The sequence below is a fragment of the Chiloscyllium punctatum genome, chromosome 5 (assembly GCF_047496795.1).
Source record: "Chiloscyllium punctatum isolate Juve2018m chromosome 5, sChiPun1.3, whole genome shotgun sequence".
NCBI classification, from domain to species: Eukaryota; Metazoa; Chordata; class Chondrichthyes; order Orectolobiformes; family Hemiscylliidae; genus Chiloscyllium; species Chiloscyllium punctatum.
In genome coordinates, this window is record NC_092743.1 from 73,287,575 (window position 1) to 73,304,272 (window position 16,698).

General features: G+C 42.5%; 1 protein-coding gene across 2 annotated transcripts in view; it reads left to right on the top strand.

The window, feature by feature from the left end:
- xkr4 (XK related 4) overlaps positions 1 to 16,698 on the top strand; it is a 462,580-nt gene that overhangs the window by 314,274 nt on the left and 131,608 nt on the right. For both annotated transcript variants that reach the window (XR_011960662.1, XM_072570550.1), the window contains exon 2: positions 12,018 to 12,217. Coding sequence is in view for 1 of the 2 variants with exons in the window: in XM_072570550.1 (XP_072426651.1) it covers positions 12,018 to 12,217 (200 nt within the window). In the remaining variant the exon portion in view is untranslated. The remainder of the gene's footprint in view (positions 1 to 12,017; positions 12,218 to 16,698) is intronic.

Below are 16,698 nucleotides of genomic sequence, written 5' to 3' on the forward strand. Positions count from 1 at the left end.
GAGTCATGCTGAGTAGAATGTATTTCTAGTTGTTGGCAGTCGGCAGATATATTTTGAAAGAGCTTATTCTTCATACATTAGCCTAGGAATGAAATTCAACTTATTGACTGTTAACATTTCACAGAACAATCTGACTCTGAACAAATCAATAGGAGCCACTAGATAGGAATCAGAAACCTGGCTAATTTTGACCCTTCTAAAGCAAAAGTAGTAAGACCAAAGAAAGCACCCCAGTCTCCACTCTGAAAAGTGAATCATACTGATTGGAACCAAATTTAAGATCATGTTGCAAAAGAATAATGAACAATCCATAGAAAGAATAATTCATTGGGGAATACCTATCTAGGGGCAAGAATGAAGCTGGACTGAATAGATTGGGGCCAAAGGTTGCTAGAGACAACTGTAGCTGAACAATGGGAAATCTTCAAGGAAGAGGTGGTTTGTGCACTGTCAAAGTTTCCCTTACAATGGAAATATAGGACAAACAAATACAAAGTTTCCTGGCTGAATGGTTCTGAGGAAGGGTCACCAGACCCAAAATGTTAACTATTTTTGTTTCTGATTTACAGTGCCCACAGTTCTTTGGATTTTTATTAAGCTATAAAAAGAAATTCCAAAGTCTTTTATTGACATATAAACGGTAAAACAGTGGTAAATGAGGTAAGGTCACTGAGCAACCAAAAATGGGATTTACACGTGAAAGCAGGAAGCATTGCTGACTTACTAAATTAATATTTTGCATCTGTCTTTACCAAGGAATGATAAGCTACTCAGTCATGGTGATACAGAAGGAAATTCAGTCACTAGAAATGTTCAATATTAATAAAGGGGTAGTATTGGATAGATTACTGTACTTCAATTTGACAAGACATCAGGACTAGATGTCAGTATCCAAGGATACTGAGGGAAATCATTGGAAATTACAGAAGCACTGGGAATGTGACAAGAAATAGTAATCGTCCATGAATGCTTTTGGGCTGGAGGAAGATTTGTAATTAAGTTTTTCATAGGTTGGTATTGGAACCCTTGCTTTTCTGATATATGTTAATGGTCACGCCCTTGAGTATTGTGAAAAAAGACACATTTTGTTGAATTTTTGTGTCTTGCACTCAACAGAACAATTTGCAAGAATGTCAGTTTAAGAGGAAAATCAACATTTATACTATGTTAGAGGAGAGTACTGATTTACACACTAAACCAATGCAGATTGATAGAGAGTTGTTCAAGGAATGAAACCTGAATTATTGTAAGTATCATTTGATCATAGTGAACCTGGGGAGAAATAAACTTCATATATGATGAAGCAAGATTGAACCTGATATTTGCTGCTGTGAAATCACATTTCTCTTAATATGAACACATGAGCATTTATCTTCCATAGTTCAACTAAAAGAGAAGTACAGCAAGAGTGGTTTATCTCTAGTTGGAAAGTATGGACATAATTTTCTCTGCCCAGTGGAAGCGGTTTTGAGAGCATGTGGATGGGAAAATCCCTAAAAATAGCACAAAGTCAACATCCTGATCAGATTATATTTACTTTCATCCTTCCCTGGGGCAGTTTGTTAATCTAGCCAAGCCTCCTATAGTTTGGCAGAAAACAATTTGAGATACTCTAAAAGCAATCAATAACTTACTCAAGCATAGAATTTTATTTCTGAACATGTGCAGTCTGTAGTTGGCTCTGTAACTCACCAGAAAGACCTAATGCAGAGCAGAAACTCATCATAAAGTACAACTGGCCTGATAACAATACTGTAAAGGGTGAAACTAATTAATGTGTGGTCAGCTAAATTGAAAGGTTTGTGCTGACAAGAATAATTCTTTCAGCCTAAAATCATGGATTGTGTTGAGGATGGCAACATTGTTTAACTTTTAGATATTTTGGAAGTACCTTATTTTCTGTGAGACCTCCTTGAGACATGAGGTTTATACATTTTGAAATTATTGTCAAAGAGTGTGCTACTGAAAAAGTGCAGCCGGTGAGACAGCATCTGAGGAGCAGGCAAATCAACGTTTCAAGTTGAAATGTCGATTCTCTTGTTCTTCAGATGCTGCCTGACTGGCTGTGCTTTTCCAGAACCATATTCTTCGACTCTGATCTCCAGCGTCAGCAGTCCTCACTTTCTCCTACATTTTGAAATTAGTTGGACTTCTGAGGGGAAGGTTCAGTGTCCTCCAGGTGCAACAGGGTCAGCATCTTCAACAGCAGCTGCTATCTACTCCATAGTCATCGAAATATGTTGGACACAGACTGCATCTCAAAAAAGGTGATATATTGAGTACAGTGTCTATCCATCAGGGTTGGCTTCCTCAGTCTACCTGAACATGTAATGCCTCAGAAAGCTCTGGCTATCACAGTAAGTGGTTGCAGTTATCTGCAGCCTTTTGGAAGCAGGTGTCTGCTCAAGAGCAATGGGAGGTCATTATTAATGGCTATCAAGATGAAGCTAGCCTTTCTTAAATTATGCATTCCTTCCAGGAATCTGCTACTGGGAAGTATATAGCCTTGCAAGCTGCAGCATGCAACATCTGCCAGACCACTGATAAATTGTTTCTGAGGGCTTTCAATCAACCATGAGATGAATGAAACCAGTCAAACCCATGGTGAGTTGGTGCTGTTTCCATTGCAAGTCCTTACACAGATCCAGAAGCTCATAGACCAACCCAATATGGCAATCAGGACACCCTCAAAACAGCCACATCTATTTGAAAGAGCTACCATTCCTTTAGTGCAGCAGTTTTGTGACCATTGCATGAGGATAATACAAATATGCATCAAGTATCCAAGGACCTGCAATCATTCCTTTCTTCTTCCCTTCCATGCTCTCATGCTCCAAATGTATTTTCTCCATTCGACAACATCAGTTGGCTCTCGGGTGATATTGGTTACCCACCCAAGGTCTGACTTATGAACCCAGTGAGGAGGCACAGGAAAGTTATAACTGAAGTAGTCGCGCCACCAGGACCATAATAAAACATGCCATTAGTTTGCAAAGATATTCCCCTGTGATAACAGATCTGGAATCATCCTTCAAAACACCTGAATTACATGGGGTTACAATGCCCATTACAACAGGGTTGAAATAATTAAAACCCCCCAATGCTAGACCAAGAAAGAGAGCTCCGGCAGCCTCAGAAGAGGAAGAATGTACTGAAGAGCTGTTTGCAGCAAAGGTCATATAGATCTTCCTCACTGGAGCTCCCTGAAAAAGGAACAGTACTCAAAAAACTAGTACTTCCAAATAAACCTGTTGGACTATAACCTGGTGTTATGTGATTTTTAACCTTGCCCACCCCAGACCAAGACCGGCAGCTCCACATGTAGGGTTGTGCTTCGGCAGGTCGGTGTGGACTTGTTGGGCTAAAGGGCCTGTTTCCACACTGTAAGTAATCTAATTTTCCTGGCAGATAAAAGACCCGAATTGTTTGTTACATTTCTCATCTTTTAGAATGGCCATATTGGTATCAGCTTTTTCATACGTAAGTCAATGGTCATTCTAAAAGATGACAGACTGAACAAACAATTCGGGTCTTTTCCAATATATAATTTCAGTTACATCACACTGGAAACTGTTGCTATCAATTCTGTCTCTTACAATCTTATTCTTCACAATCACCTGATGAAGGAGCAGTGCATCGAAAGCTAGTGCTTCCAAATAAACCTGTTGGACTATAACTTGGTGTGTGTGATTTTTAACTGTGTTGAGAGATGCATGAAGCACATGGTTATGCACATGGTTATGCTTGTTTGCAGAGGCCTTTTTTTACCTCAAACAAGTCACCAGCTATAGCTTGAGGGGTGCCACTCTGTATCAATTGTAACTGGGTAAAAACAAGGGCTGCAGATGCTGGAAACCAGATTCTAGATTAGAGTGGTGCTAGAAAAACACAGCAGTTCAGGCTACATCCGAGGAGCAGGAAAATCGACGTTTCGGGCAAAAGCTCTTCATCAGGAATAGAGGCAGAGTGGAGAGATAAATGAAAGCCTCAATTGTAACTAACCAGGAGTCTCTCCCAGGTTTGCCACCTGTCTTTAGTGAATTTGAAACATTCGATTAGATTAGATTACTTACAGTGTGGAAACAGGGCTTTCGGCCCAACAAGTCCACACCGCCCCGCCGAAGCGTACCCCACCCATACCCCTACATCTACATCTACCCCTTACCTAACACTAAGGGCAATTTAGCATGGCCAATTCACCTGACCTGCACATCTTTGGACTGTGGGAGGAAACCCACACAGACATGGGGAGAATGTGCAAAGTCAGTCGCCTGAGGCGGGAATTGAACCCGGGTCTCTGACACTGTGAGGCAGCAGTGCTAACCACTGTGCCACCGTGCCACCCACTAGGGTTAATATAATTTGCAGGTTAATATAATTTTTTTAGCCACATCATGAACACACCTTCAATGACCATCAAGTCCTGGAGAGGGTCTCTAACTCCCAACGTTTTGCTTCAGAGGAAGAGATTGTTATTCATTGCATCATAAAATTCCATGTGCATGTCATTTAATATTTCCATGCATCACAATATGCATCATATAATAAATCTCACAGGACTGATTTTCAGAAATTGAACATACAACTATATCAGTTAAGAAATGGCATCATCACAATTCTACAGATAATTAGCTTCATTCAGAAATGTGTCACTCTACTGCTATCATCAGTTGTTTAGTTATTGACAGTATCCAGGTGGTACTGGGTATAGATGTAGGGGTGGAGTTGGAGAATTGTAAACAGAGTCACATTGAGTCCAAGAGGACAATTCTTCCAATGTACAACTGCAACCAAAATTATGCCAGATTTAGTCATCTGAACAAGACTAATTTGCCAATTTATTGCATGCCATGCCTTTATGCATAATATTTTGAGGAGCAGCCTAATTATTCTAAGATTCTTCCCAATCAGCTAAAGGTAACCCTGGTGTCCTGGCATTGAACATACAGCAGGAAACAAAATAGTGCATGGTTTTGGGGCCATGCATAAAGTGCACACTACTTCATTAGTTATAACATTATTCAAATTCAATTTAACAATTAAAACACACAAGCAATAAACCTGATATAACAATGGATTTTCAGTGTTTAAAAACACAATTACTAATAACATAATGCATTAAAGAGCTAATGAAGTGTGTCACAGTTGGAGGACCAGAGTTCATGCTGATGATTCTCTTTAAACTAAGCACACTCAAAGATGTTAGCCAATTTTATTATTTAATTTTCAACTTTCTGTTTCACCCTTCCTTTACTTAAAACAGTCTGTTATATATTTTAAAATGTCCTTATATTTTCACAGAAACTTGTTTTATAATTAAAGCATTTCAAAGCAGTTGAATATTGCTATTGTACCAGCCTCCACCACCTTCTCTGGCAGATCATGCCATATACACACTACCCTCTGGGTGACGAAGTTGCCACTTAGATCCCTTGTAAATCTTTCCCCTCTCACTTTAAACCTATGCTGTCCAGTTTTGCATTCCCCTCCCCTGGGGAAAAGACCTTGGCTATTCAACTTATCCATTTCCCCTCATGATTTTATAAGCTTCTAAAAGGTCACTCCTCAGCCTCTGATGCTCTGGGAAAATAGCCCCACCCTATTCAGCCACTTGGGAGGTACAGTTAGTAAGTTTGCAGATGACATAAAAATTGGAGGTGTAGTGAACAGCGAAGAAATTTACCTCAGATTCCAACAGGATCTTGATCAGATGGACCAATGGGCTGACAAGTGGCAGATGGAGTTTAATTTAGATAAATGTGAAGTGCTATATTTTGAGATAGCAAGTCTTAGCAGGACTTATACGTGTCATGGTAAGGTCCTAGGGAGTATTGCTGAACAAAGAGACCTTGGAGTGCAGGTTCATAGCTCTTGAAATTAGAGTCGCAGGTGGATAGAATAGTGAAGAAGGTGTTTGGTCTGCTTTCCTTTATTGGCCAGAGTATTGAGTATAGGGGTTGGGAGGTCATGTTGCGGCAGTACAGGACATTGGTTAGGCCACTTTTGGAATATTGCGGGCAATTCTGAGCTCTTTCCTATCGGAAGGATGTTGTGAAACTTGAAAGGGTTCAGAAAAGATTTGTAAGGATGTTGCCAGGTTTGGAGGATTTGAGCTATAGTGAGAGGCTGATGAGGCTGGGCTGTTTTCCCTGGAGCATCAGAGGCTGAGGGGTGACCTTATAGAGATTCATAAAATCACGAGGGGCATGGATAGGATAAATACGCAAAGTCTTTTCCCTGAGGTGGGGGACTCCAGAACTAGAGGGCATAGGCTTAGGGTGAAAGAGGAAAAATATAAAAGAGACCTAAGGGGTAACTTTTTCACGCAGTGGGTGGTGCATGTATGGAATGAGCTGCCAGAAGTGGTTGTGGAGGCTAGTACAATTGCAACACTTAAAAGGCACCTGGATGGGTATATGAATAGGAAGGGTTTGGAGGGATCTGGGCCAAGTGCTGGCAAATGGGACTAGATGAGGTTGGGATATCTAGTCAGCATGGATGAGTTGGACTGAAGGGTCTGTTTCTGTGCTGTACGTCCCTATGACTCTATGACTCTCCCTGTAGTTCAAACTCTCTTATCCTGCAACATCCTTGTAAATATTTCCTGAACCCTTTCAATAGAGAGCGACAGGAGTTGGGCGGAAGTGAGGTCGGAGTGCAGAGGCTGTTGGGAAGGTGGGTGAGTGTTATTTAAGTACTTACCTCGAAGCCAGCGGTCTTTTTGCAGCAGAGAGCGGCGGGAGCTGGGTGGAAGTGAAATTGGAGCGCAGAGGCTGTTGGGAAGGTGGGTGAGTGTTATTTATGTAGGTGTGTTCTAGGCCCCAGGTCCTACACAGTAGGGTGTCCCTCCCACCCTCCTCCTCTAACCTAAATTCAAAGTCCACAGACTTGCAACAAAACACGGGGGCGAGGGAAGTTTCTGTTGAGAAAAGAGCGAGTCTTTGGCTCAGGAGTCTTCAACAAAGAAGTTGAGAGAAGTGATTATGCCACAGTTGAAGAGGGTGAAGAAATGACTGCCAAGCTGATTCAGTGTGCTGCGTGCATGATGTGGGAGGTCAGGGCTTCTGGTGTAGCTGGCTCGTATAACTGTGGAAAGTGTGTACACGTTCAGCTTCTGACAGAGCATATTGCAGCACTGAAGAAAGAACTAGATAACCTCAGGCTCATCTGAGAGAATGAGATCTTTCTGGACAGGACCTTGAGTGAGGTTATTACACCGAACATACCAGAAGAGAGTAGATGGGAGAGGACAATGAGGAAGGCAGCGATGAGACAAGTGCAAGAGACCCTGGGGGAAGTACCTGTCAGGAACAGATTGAATCTCTTGGAAACCGTAGAGACAGATGTCACTGACAGTTCAAGAGGTGGTCAGGTCTGCCAATCAGAAATTGATGTGGAGGCAGAGCCGAGGAGTCAGATATCACACAGAGCCGTGGTAATAGGGGATTCCATAGTGAGAGGGACTGAAAGGGGTTTCTGCGGCAACAGGTGGGATTTGAGGAGGGTGTGTTGCCTTCCTGGTGCCAGGATTAAGGACATCGCAGATAAAGTGCAAGAAATCTTCAAGGGCGAACGTGAAGAGCCAGATGTAGTGATGCATGTCGACACAAATGATGTTGGGAAGAAGAGAAGGGACATTCTACAGCAGGACTTCTGAGAACTCAGAAGAAGGCTGGAAAGCAGGACATCCAGGGTGGTTATCTCTGGTTTGCTTCCAGTTCCTCAGGCTGAAGAGGACAGGAACAAGGAGATAATGGACTTGAATGTGTGGCCGGGGAACTGGTGCAGGAAGCAAGGATTTAAATTCTTGGATCGCTGGGGTATGTTTAGCGGTAAGGATAAATTATAAAAGAGGGATGGGTTGCACTTTAATAGGTGGGGGAACCAGCATTCTGGCAGGTAGGTTTTGCCACTGCAACACAGCTGCATTTAACCTAAATAGCGGGGGCACGGCGGGGAGAGGGAATCTGGAAGTTTAAGAAGGAAGTTAAAGGGAAAGTTAGAACAAGAGAAGTCAAGAAAGACAACGGAATCAATGTAGCAGAAAACTCAAAAAATGATCATGCCGTAAGGCCAAATGAAATAGGGATTGATAGAAAGGTTGAGGGGAGTAACAAATTTAAAATATTATATATGAATGCACGAAACATTAGAAATAAGTTGGATGAGCTTGAGGCTCATTTGGAATTTGGCAGTTACAATGTTGTGGGGATAACTGAGACGTGGCTTCAAGTGGACAGGGCCTGGGTAATGAATATTCAAGGCTATACGTGCTATCGTAAGGACAGACTGACGGGCAGAGGGGGTGGGGTGGCCCTGTTGGCTGAATGATATTCAGTCCCTTGTGCGGGGGGACCTAGAATCAGGGGATGTAGAGTCAGTATGGATAGAGCTGAGAAATTCTAAGGGTAGAAAGACCCTAATGGGAGTTATCTATAGGCCCCCAAACAGTAGCCTGGATGTAGTGTGTAAGTTGAATAAGGAGCTGAAATTGGCCTGTTGCAAAGATATTACTACAGTTGTTATGGGGGATTTCAACATGCAGGTAGACTGAGAGAATCAGGATGGTACTGGACGCCAAGAACGGGAGTTTGTGGAGTGCCTCCGAGAAGGATTCTTAGAACAGCTTGTGCTGGAGCCTACCAGGGAGAAAGCAATTCTGGATCTGGTGTTGTACAACGAACCGGATTTGATCAGGGACCTCGAAGTAAAGGAGCCGTTAGGAGGTAGTGACCACAATACAATAAGCTTTAATCTGCAGTTTGAAAGGGAGAGGGTAGAATCAGAAGTGACAATATTTCAGTTGAATAAGGGGAACTATGGAGCTGTGAGGGAGGAGCTGGCCAAAGTTCAATAGTGCAATATCCTAGCAAGGATGGCAGTGGAACAACAATGGCAGATATTTCTGGGTATAATGCAGAAGACGCAGGATCAGTTCATTCCAGAAAGGAAGAAAGATACTAAGGGGAGGCAGAGATGGCCGTGGCTGACGAGGGAAGTTAAGGACCATATAAAGACAAAAGGGAAAAAGTATAATGTAGCAAAGATGAGTGGGAAATCAGACGACTGGGAAGCTTTTAAAGAACAACAGAGGATAATTAAAAAGGAAATACATAAAGAAAAAATAAGGTACGAAGGTAAACTGGCCAAAAATATAAAGGAGGATAATAAAGGCTTTTTTAGGTATATGAAAAGAAAAAAAAGGTTAAGACTAAAATTGGGCCCTTGAAGACAGAAACAGGTGAATTTATTATGGGGAACAAAGAAATGGCAGAAGAGTTGTATTGATACTTTACATCTGTCTTCACTGGGGAAGACATGAGCAATCTCCCAGATGTAATACTGCCTGAAGGACCTGAACTGAAGGGAATTTATATTAGGCAGGAAATGGAGTTGGAGAGACTGTTAGGTCTGAAGGCTGATAAGTCCCTGGGACTGATGATCTGCATCCCAGGGTACTGAAGGAGGTGGCTCTAGAAATCATGGATGCATTGGTGATCATTTTCCAAAGTTCTATAGATTCAGGATCAGTTCCTGCAGATTGGAGGGTGGCTAATGTTGGCCCACTTTTTAAGAAAAGAGGGAGAGAGAAAACAGAGAATTATAGACCAGTTAGTCTAACCTCAGTGGTGGGAAAAATGCTGGAGTCAATTATAAAGTACGAAATTATGACACATCTGGATAGCAGTAACAGGATAGGTCAGAGTCAGCATGGATTTATGAAGGGGAAATCACGCTTGACTAATCTTCTGGAGTTTTTTGAGGATGTAACTCTGAAGATGGACAAGCGAGATCCAGTGGATATAATGTACCTGGACTTTCAGAAAGCCTTTGATAAAGTCCCACATAGGAGGTTAGTGAGCAAAATTAGGGCACATGGTATTAGGGGCAAAATATTGACATGGATTGAAAATTGGTGGGCTGCCAGGAAACAAAGAGTAGTGATAAACGGCTCCCTTTTGGAATGGCAGGCGGTGACCAGTGGTGTGCCGCAGGGATCAGTGCTGGGACCGCAGCATTTTACAATGTACATTAATGATATAGATGAAGGCATTAAAAGTAATATTAGCAAATTTGCTGATGACACAAAGCTGGGTGGCAGGGTGAAATGTGAGGAGGATGTTAGGAGATTACAGGGTGACCTGGACAGTCTAGGTGAGTGGACGGATACATGACAGATGCAGTTTAATGTGGATAAATGTGTGGTTATCCACTTTGGTGACAAGAACCGGAAGGCAGATTACTACCTAAATGGAGTCAAGTTAAGTAAAGGGGCAGTAAATGAGATCTAGGTGTTCTTGTACATCAGTCAATGAAAGCTAGCATGCAGGTATAGCAGGCAGTGAAGAAAGCTAATAGCATGCTGGCCTTCATAACAAGAGGAATTGAGTATAGAGGCAAAGCTGTCCTTCTGCAGCTGTACAGGGCCCTGGTGAGACCGCACCTAGAATATTGTGCGCAGTTTTGGTCTCCAAATTTGAGGAAAGACATTCTGGCTATTGAGGGAGTGCTGCGTAGGTTCACGAGGTCAATTCCCAGAATGGCGGGACTATCTTACGCTGAAAGATTGGAGCGACTGGGCTTGTATATGCTTGAGGTTAGAAGGGTGAGAAAGGATCTGATTAATTGTTATTAAAGGATTGGACACTCTGGAGGCAGGAAGCATGCTTCCGCTGATGGGTGAGTCCCAAACCAGAGGACACAGTTTAAAAATAAGGGGTAGGCCACTTAGAACAGAGTTGAGGAGAAACTTCTTCACCCAAAGAGTGGTGGGTGTATGGAATGCTCAGCCCCAGAAATGTATATTTAGAATTATTTTACCCTAGAAAGCTATGCAAATTCATTTATTGAACAAGTTCAAGGAAGAGATCAGTAGCTTCGTTCATACTAATGACATTAAGGGATACAAGAATCGTGTGGGAAAATGGCATTGATGAATATGATCGCCATCGTCTAGAATGGTACAACAGATGTAAGGGTCTACTCCTGCTCCCATATTCTTACATTTCCTAAGTTCCTGTGTCATACTATTTTTTGCTGAATGTGTTTTAAAATTTGGTCAACGATAAACACTGCATTGACCATCTGTGCATTCTGCCAGACATGACATACTGCTGTCCTACAGGGAAAATGCTGTGTAATGCAAACAGGAAAAACAAATTCACTCCATAGACGACTTATATGAGTGTGTGTGTGCATGTATAAGGGAGTGAGAGTGTGTGTGTGTGTGTGTGTGTGTCTGTGTGTGTGTGTGTGTGTGTGTGTGTGTGTGTATGTGGGGGGGGGCAGTGGGGGGCGGGGGGAGCGGAAGCAGAGACTGTGTGGCTATATGCTTGTGTGTGCTTGGTAGAGTGTGCGAGCAAGTCTCACGAAGTATATGCCTTTGAGAGGGTGTGGGTGTGTATGTCTGAGGGAAAGCATATGTATGAAACAGGATCTATGTGAGTGTGTGTGTATGTGAGTTTGTGTGTGAGAGTGTATAGTGTAGTGGGGTCACCTGCAGGTTTGTTTAATACATTGCACCAGGTGTGTAACTCTTTCATCTTTTACTATAAATTCTGTGTCCTATAATCCTGCCCCACTAGCTACCTTACAAAGGAGCAGCACTCTGACAGCTTGTACTTCCAAATAGACCTGTTGGACTATAGCCTGTTATTGTGTGATATTTAACTTGCCCACCCCAGTCCAACACCAAAATGTCCACATCATTCACCAAAAAGACAGTTTATATGTTATACTTCAATTTGTACTTCTTCATCTAGATTCTCCATCACTGGATTTTGATCAACAACTTATATGCACTATGAAATACTTGAAATAACAAAAAAATTTTTGAAAACTTTCTATTTTTATGCATTTTTGCCTAATACAGCATTAATCATTTGTGTCCTTTTAAATTTCATAGGCTGCTGATATGTGACAATCCTCTTCCTCCCACACACACATACAATCTTGGATTTTAGGTTTTTGTCTAATTTTGCCATAGAGGTTTTTTAACTTTCTGTTTTTCTCTTAAGGTATTTGCACACTATATACCTTGGTATCCGAAGCCGTCAGAGTGGGGAGCTCGACCGTTGGCGTTTTTACTGGAAGATGGTGTATGAATATGCAGATGTAAGTATGTTACATCTGTTGGCGACATTTTTGGAAAGTGCTCCACAGCTTGTGCTGCAGCTGTGCATCATTATTCAGAGCCATCGCTTTGAGGCACTCCAAGGTAAGAAAGGATCCATTTACAAAAGACCAATTATAAAAACTTATTTTTGTTATAACTGTGGAGCATATAATTGTGTAACAATTACAGCATGGAAATAAATCATTTGATCCAATCAGTTCATGGGGGCGTTTAACTTCCATTTGAGCACTATGAAGCCCATATTCTTATTCTGTTCCAATAGCCTATTATTTCCCTTTTATGCATCTATTCAACTAATACATACTTAAATATTGAAATGTACCTGGGATTTCCTCAGAGCTGCTCTCACACCCCCAACCAGGCTGTTTGAAACCCAGGTGAAAGTGATTACTGCAGATGCTGGAGATTAGAGTCAAGAGTGTGGTGCTAGAAAAGCACAGCAGGTCAGGCAGCATCCGAGAAGCAGGAAAATCAATGTTTCAGACAAAAGCCCTTCATCAGGAATGAGGCTGGGAGCCTAGGGGTGGAGAGATAAATGGGAGAGGGATTGGGCTTGAGAGAAGGTAGCTTAGAGTGCAACAGGTGGATCGAAGTGGGGGTAAAGGTGATAGGTTGGGGGAGGGTGGAGTGGATAAATGGGAAGGAAGATGGACAGATGGGACAAGTCATAAGGATGGTGCTGAACTGGAAGGTTGGAACTGGGGTAAGGTAGTGGGAGGGGAAATGAGGAAAATGGTGAAATTCACATTGGTGCCATGGGGTTGGAGGTTTCCGAGGCTGAAGACGGTAAGGGATTGACGATGGAGGAGGCCCAGGACCTGCATGTCCTCGGCAGAGTGGGAGGGACAGTTGAAGTGTTTGGCCACAGGGCAGTGGGGTTGGTTGGTGAGGGGGTTCTCTGAAGCGGTCTGCAAGTAGGCGTCCTGTCTCCCCAATGTAGAAGAGACCGCATCGGGAGCAACAGATACAGTAAAAGACATGCATGGAAGTGCAGGTGAAACTTTGATGGATGTGGAAGGCTCCTTTGGCGATTTGGACAGAGGTGAGGGGGGAGGTCTGGGTGCAGGTTTTGCAATTTCTCCGATGGCAGGGGAAGCTGCCGGGAGGTGAGGTTGGATTGTTAGGGGGGGCGTGGACCTGATGAGGTAGTTGTGGAGGGAACAGTCTTTATGGAAAGCGGATAGGGGGAGGGAGGGAAATATATCTCTGGTGGTGAAGTCCGTTTGTAGGTGGCAGAAATGGCAGAGGATGATGTGGCGTATATGGAGGTTGGTGGGATAGAAGGTGAGCACCGGGCGGTTCTATCCTTGTTGCGGTTGGAGGGTTTGAGGGCGAAGGTGCGGGAAGTGGATGAGATACGCTGAAGGGTGTCATCAACCACGTGGTAAGGAAAATTATGGTCTTTGAGGAAGGAGGCCATCTGGTGTGTTCAGTGGTGGAACTGGTCCTCCTGGGAGCAGATGCAGTAGAGGTGAAGGAATTGGGAATAACGGATAGCAATTTTGCAGGGGGCAAGGGGGGACAAGGTGTAATCCAGGTAGCTGTGGGAGTCAGTGGGTTTGTAGAAAATGTCAGTGTTGGGTTGGTCACCGTTGATGGAGATGGAGAGGTCTAGGAAGGGGAGAAGGTGTCAGAGATGGATTTAAGGTCGGGGTGGAATGTGTTGGTAAAGTTGATGAAGTGTCCAACCCCCTCAAGGGAGCACAAGGTGGCACCGATACAGTCCCTAATGTAGTGGAGGAAAAGGTGAGGAGTGGTGCCGGTGTAACTGCAGGAGATAGACTGTTCCATGTAGCTGACAAAGAGACAGGCGTAGCTGGGGCCCATGTGGATGCCCATGGTTACCCTTTTCGTCTGGAGGAAGTGGGAGAATTTGAAGGAGAAATTCTTGATGGTGAGGACAAGTTCAGCCAATGAATGAGAGTGTCAGTGGAAGGGTACTGGTGGGGAGAGGAAGAAACAGAGGGCGTGGAGACCCTCATCATGGAGGACGCAGATGTAGAGGGACTGGATGTCCGTGGTGAAGATGAGACTTTGGGGGCCTGGGAAACAGAAGTCTTCGAGGAGGTGGAGGGAGTGGGTGGTGTCCTGAATGTATGTGGAGAATTCCTGGACCAGAGGGGATAGGACAGAGTCCTATCCCCTCTGGTCCAGGAATTCTCCACATACATTCGGCATACCACCCACTCCCTCCACCTCCTCGAAGACTTCTGTTTCCCAGGCCCCCAAAGCCTCATCCAGGTGGGGCCCTGTTTATATTTCAAAATGATGTTTCCACCACACTCATGTTAAAATCAAAAGATAAGGTCCACTTCAAGGAACTATCCTGCCATGATCTCTGCTTCAATGTGGTAGTATATGACACAACTTCAAATAAATAACATATTGGAGGTTCTGAAGTGTATCATAGAACGTAATCTTACTATCATGCTTGTTAGAAGAACAGTGAAAATGACTTTCGATTTAAAAAAGCTGTCCTTATAGTACTAGAAATTTTCCATGTTAATCACCTTGATCAGAAAAATTGCTGTCCTCATTTCAAAAACCAAATGACATCTGGCAGATTATGCATTCCATGTCAAAACAAATGCCTGTTCTTGACATGGTAGGTCCAATGAAATCTAGCAGAGACATTTCATTTTGTGGAGTGAATCGAAGTATTTTCAATATTGTACATTGGTTATTATCCACACAGAATCTACTTTGGACATTTAACAATGCTTTTATCAATTAATTAAGACTAAGCAGTGAAAGTCATTAACATTAACATCCTGCCGCTTCTGTAACTAGTCTCGACAGAGAAGAGTACAAGCAAGTCTGCTGCAAAACATTACAAGATGTTGAAGTTTATTTACAATATATTCACAATATTCTATGGTCGTAATTAGCTACAAAATTCTGCACTCATAACCTGGGATTTTTCTTTAGACAGTATGTTTAACAAAACTACACTCATGGTCTTTATGAAATGGCTTTGCCTTGTATTGTTTCGATATTGCACATGAAAAATCGAAACTTTACCACCTCCCCCTACACATTGGCACCTGGGAAATATGGCTAGTGTCACTTGTTCTTTGTGCTGTTGCTGTATTATGACTGCAGTATGCAGCTAACAGTGATGTAATCATCAAGAAGAAACTGAGCAGCTAAAAATAGCACAGAGCCAGTACATTTCATCTTCAAGTGCCAGTTCTCAGATTTGAAAGAAAATGCTTGGTTTTGATCCAACCTAATCAAACAGATGCAGCTGGAGACACTTCAAATTTCTGACCTACACCTCAATTTGCATCTACTGCATGATTCCAGATAATTGTTGCCTCAGTCCAAAGACATTATAAATTCAGAACAACATTGGTTATCCGAACATCAATTATCTGAATTTCGGATTATCCAATCAAGATCTCAAGGTCCCTGTACATGCATTTCAATTGAAGTCGGAAAATTCTATTCTTCATCCATTTAATGCATCATTTTGTAAATTTGAGAAGGAACATTGATGCAAGTATGCCCTTGATTCCCTGTACAGCAAGACAGTGTCTCTGCCTTAAAACAATTTAATATCTCCTGCACCCATCCCATTCTGAGGAACAGAGTTCCATAGTCACACAATCCTCTGGGAAAAAAAAAATCTCATCTTTATCCTAAAGCAGTGACTCTAAATTTTGAAACAATATACCCTAGTTCTGCAATTAAAAAGGAAAGTGCTGAAGAAACACAGCAGGCATGGTAACATCTGTAGAGAGTCAATTCAATATAGCCCTTCTAGTTTCGGTCTTAACCATTTCCACATCCACTTTGCCAATACCATTCAAGATTTATGTAAAGACAAAGAACAAAATAACACATGAATAGGCCCTTCACCCCACCAAGCCTGCACCAACTCATGATGTCTTTTTAAACTAAACCTTTTACCTCTCCAGGATCCGCATGCCTCTATTCCCTGCCTCGTCATATGTTAGTCAAGATGCCTCTGATGCGTTGTTATTGTATCTGTTTCTACCACTACCTTTGGCAATTCTTTCCAGGTACTTACCATTGTCTGTGTAAAAAAAAACTTGCTTCTCACTTGTCTTTTAAACTAACCTTTGTTTATCTTAAACCTATGTCCCCTGGCAATTCACATTTCTATCTGGGAAAAAGACTCCAACTAGCCATTCTATTCATGTCTGTCATAATTTTGTAAACTTCGAACAAATCGCCTCTCTGCCACTGAAGTTTAAGTGAAATCAAATTATGTTTGTCCAATCTCTCCTCATAGCTAATACCCTCCAAACCAGGCAATATTCTGTTAAACCATTTCTGCATCCTCTCCAAATGTTCGGCATCCTTCTGGTAGTGTGGCAACCAGCATTGGACACAATCTTCCAAATGCGGCCTTACTAAAGTTCTATATAGCTGCAAGATGACTTGGAATTTTTTTATATCCTCTGCCCTGATCAATGAAAGCAAGCATGCCATATGCTTTCTTAACCTTTTCCACTTGTGTTGACCCTTTCAGGGAAGTTTGGACCTATATATGTCGATTATTCTATATGTTACCACTTCTAAGGGTTCTGCCATTT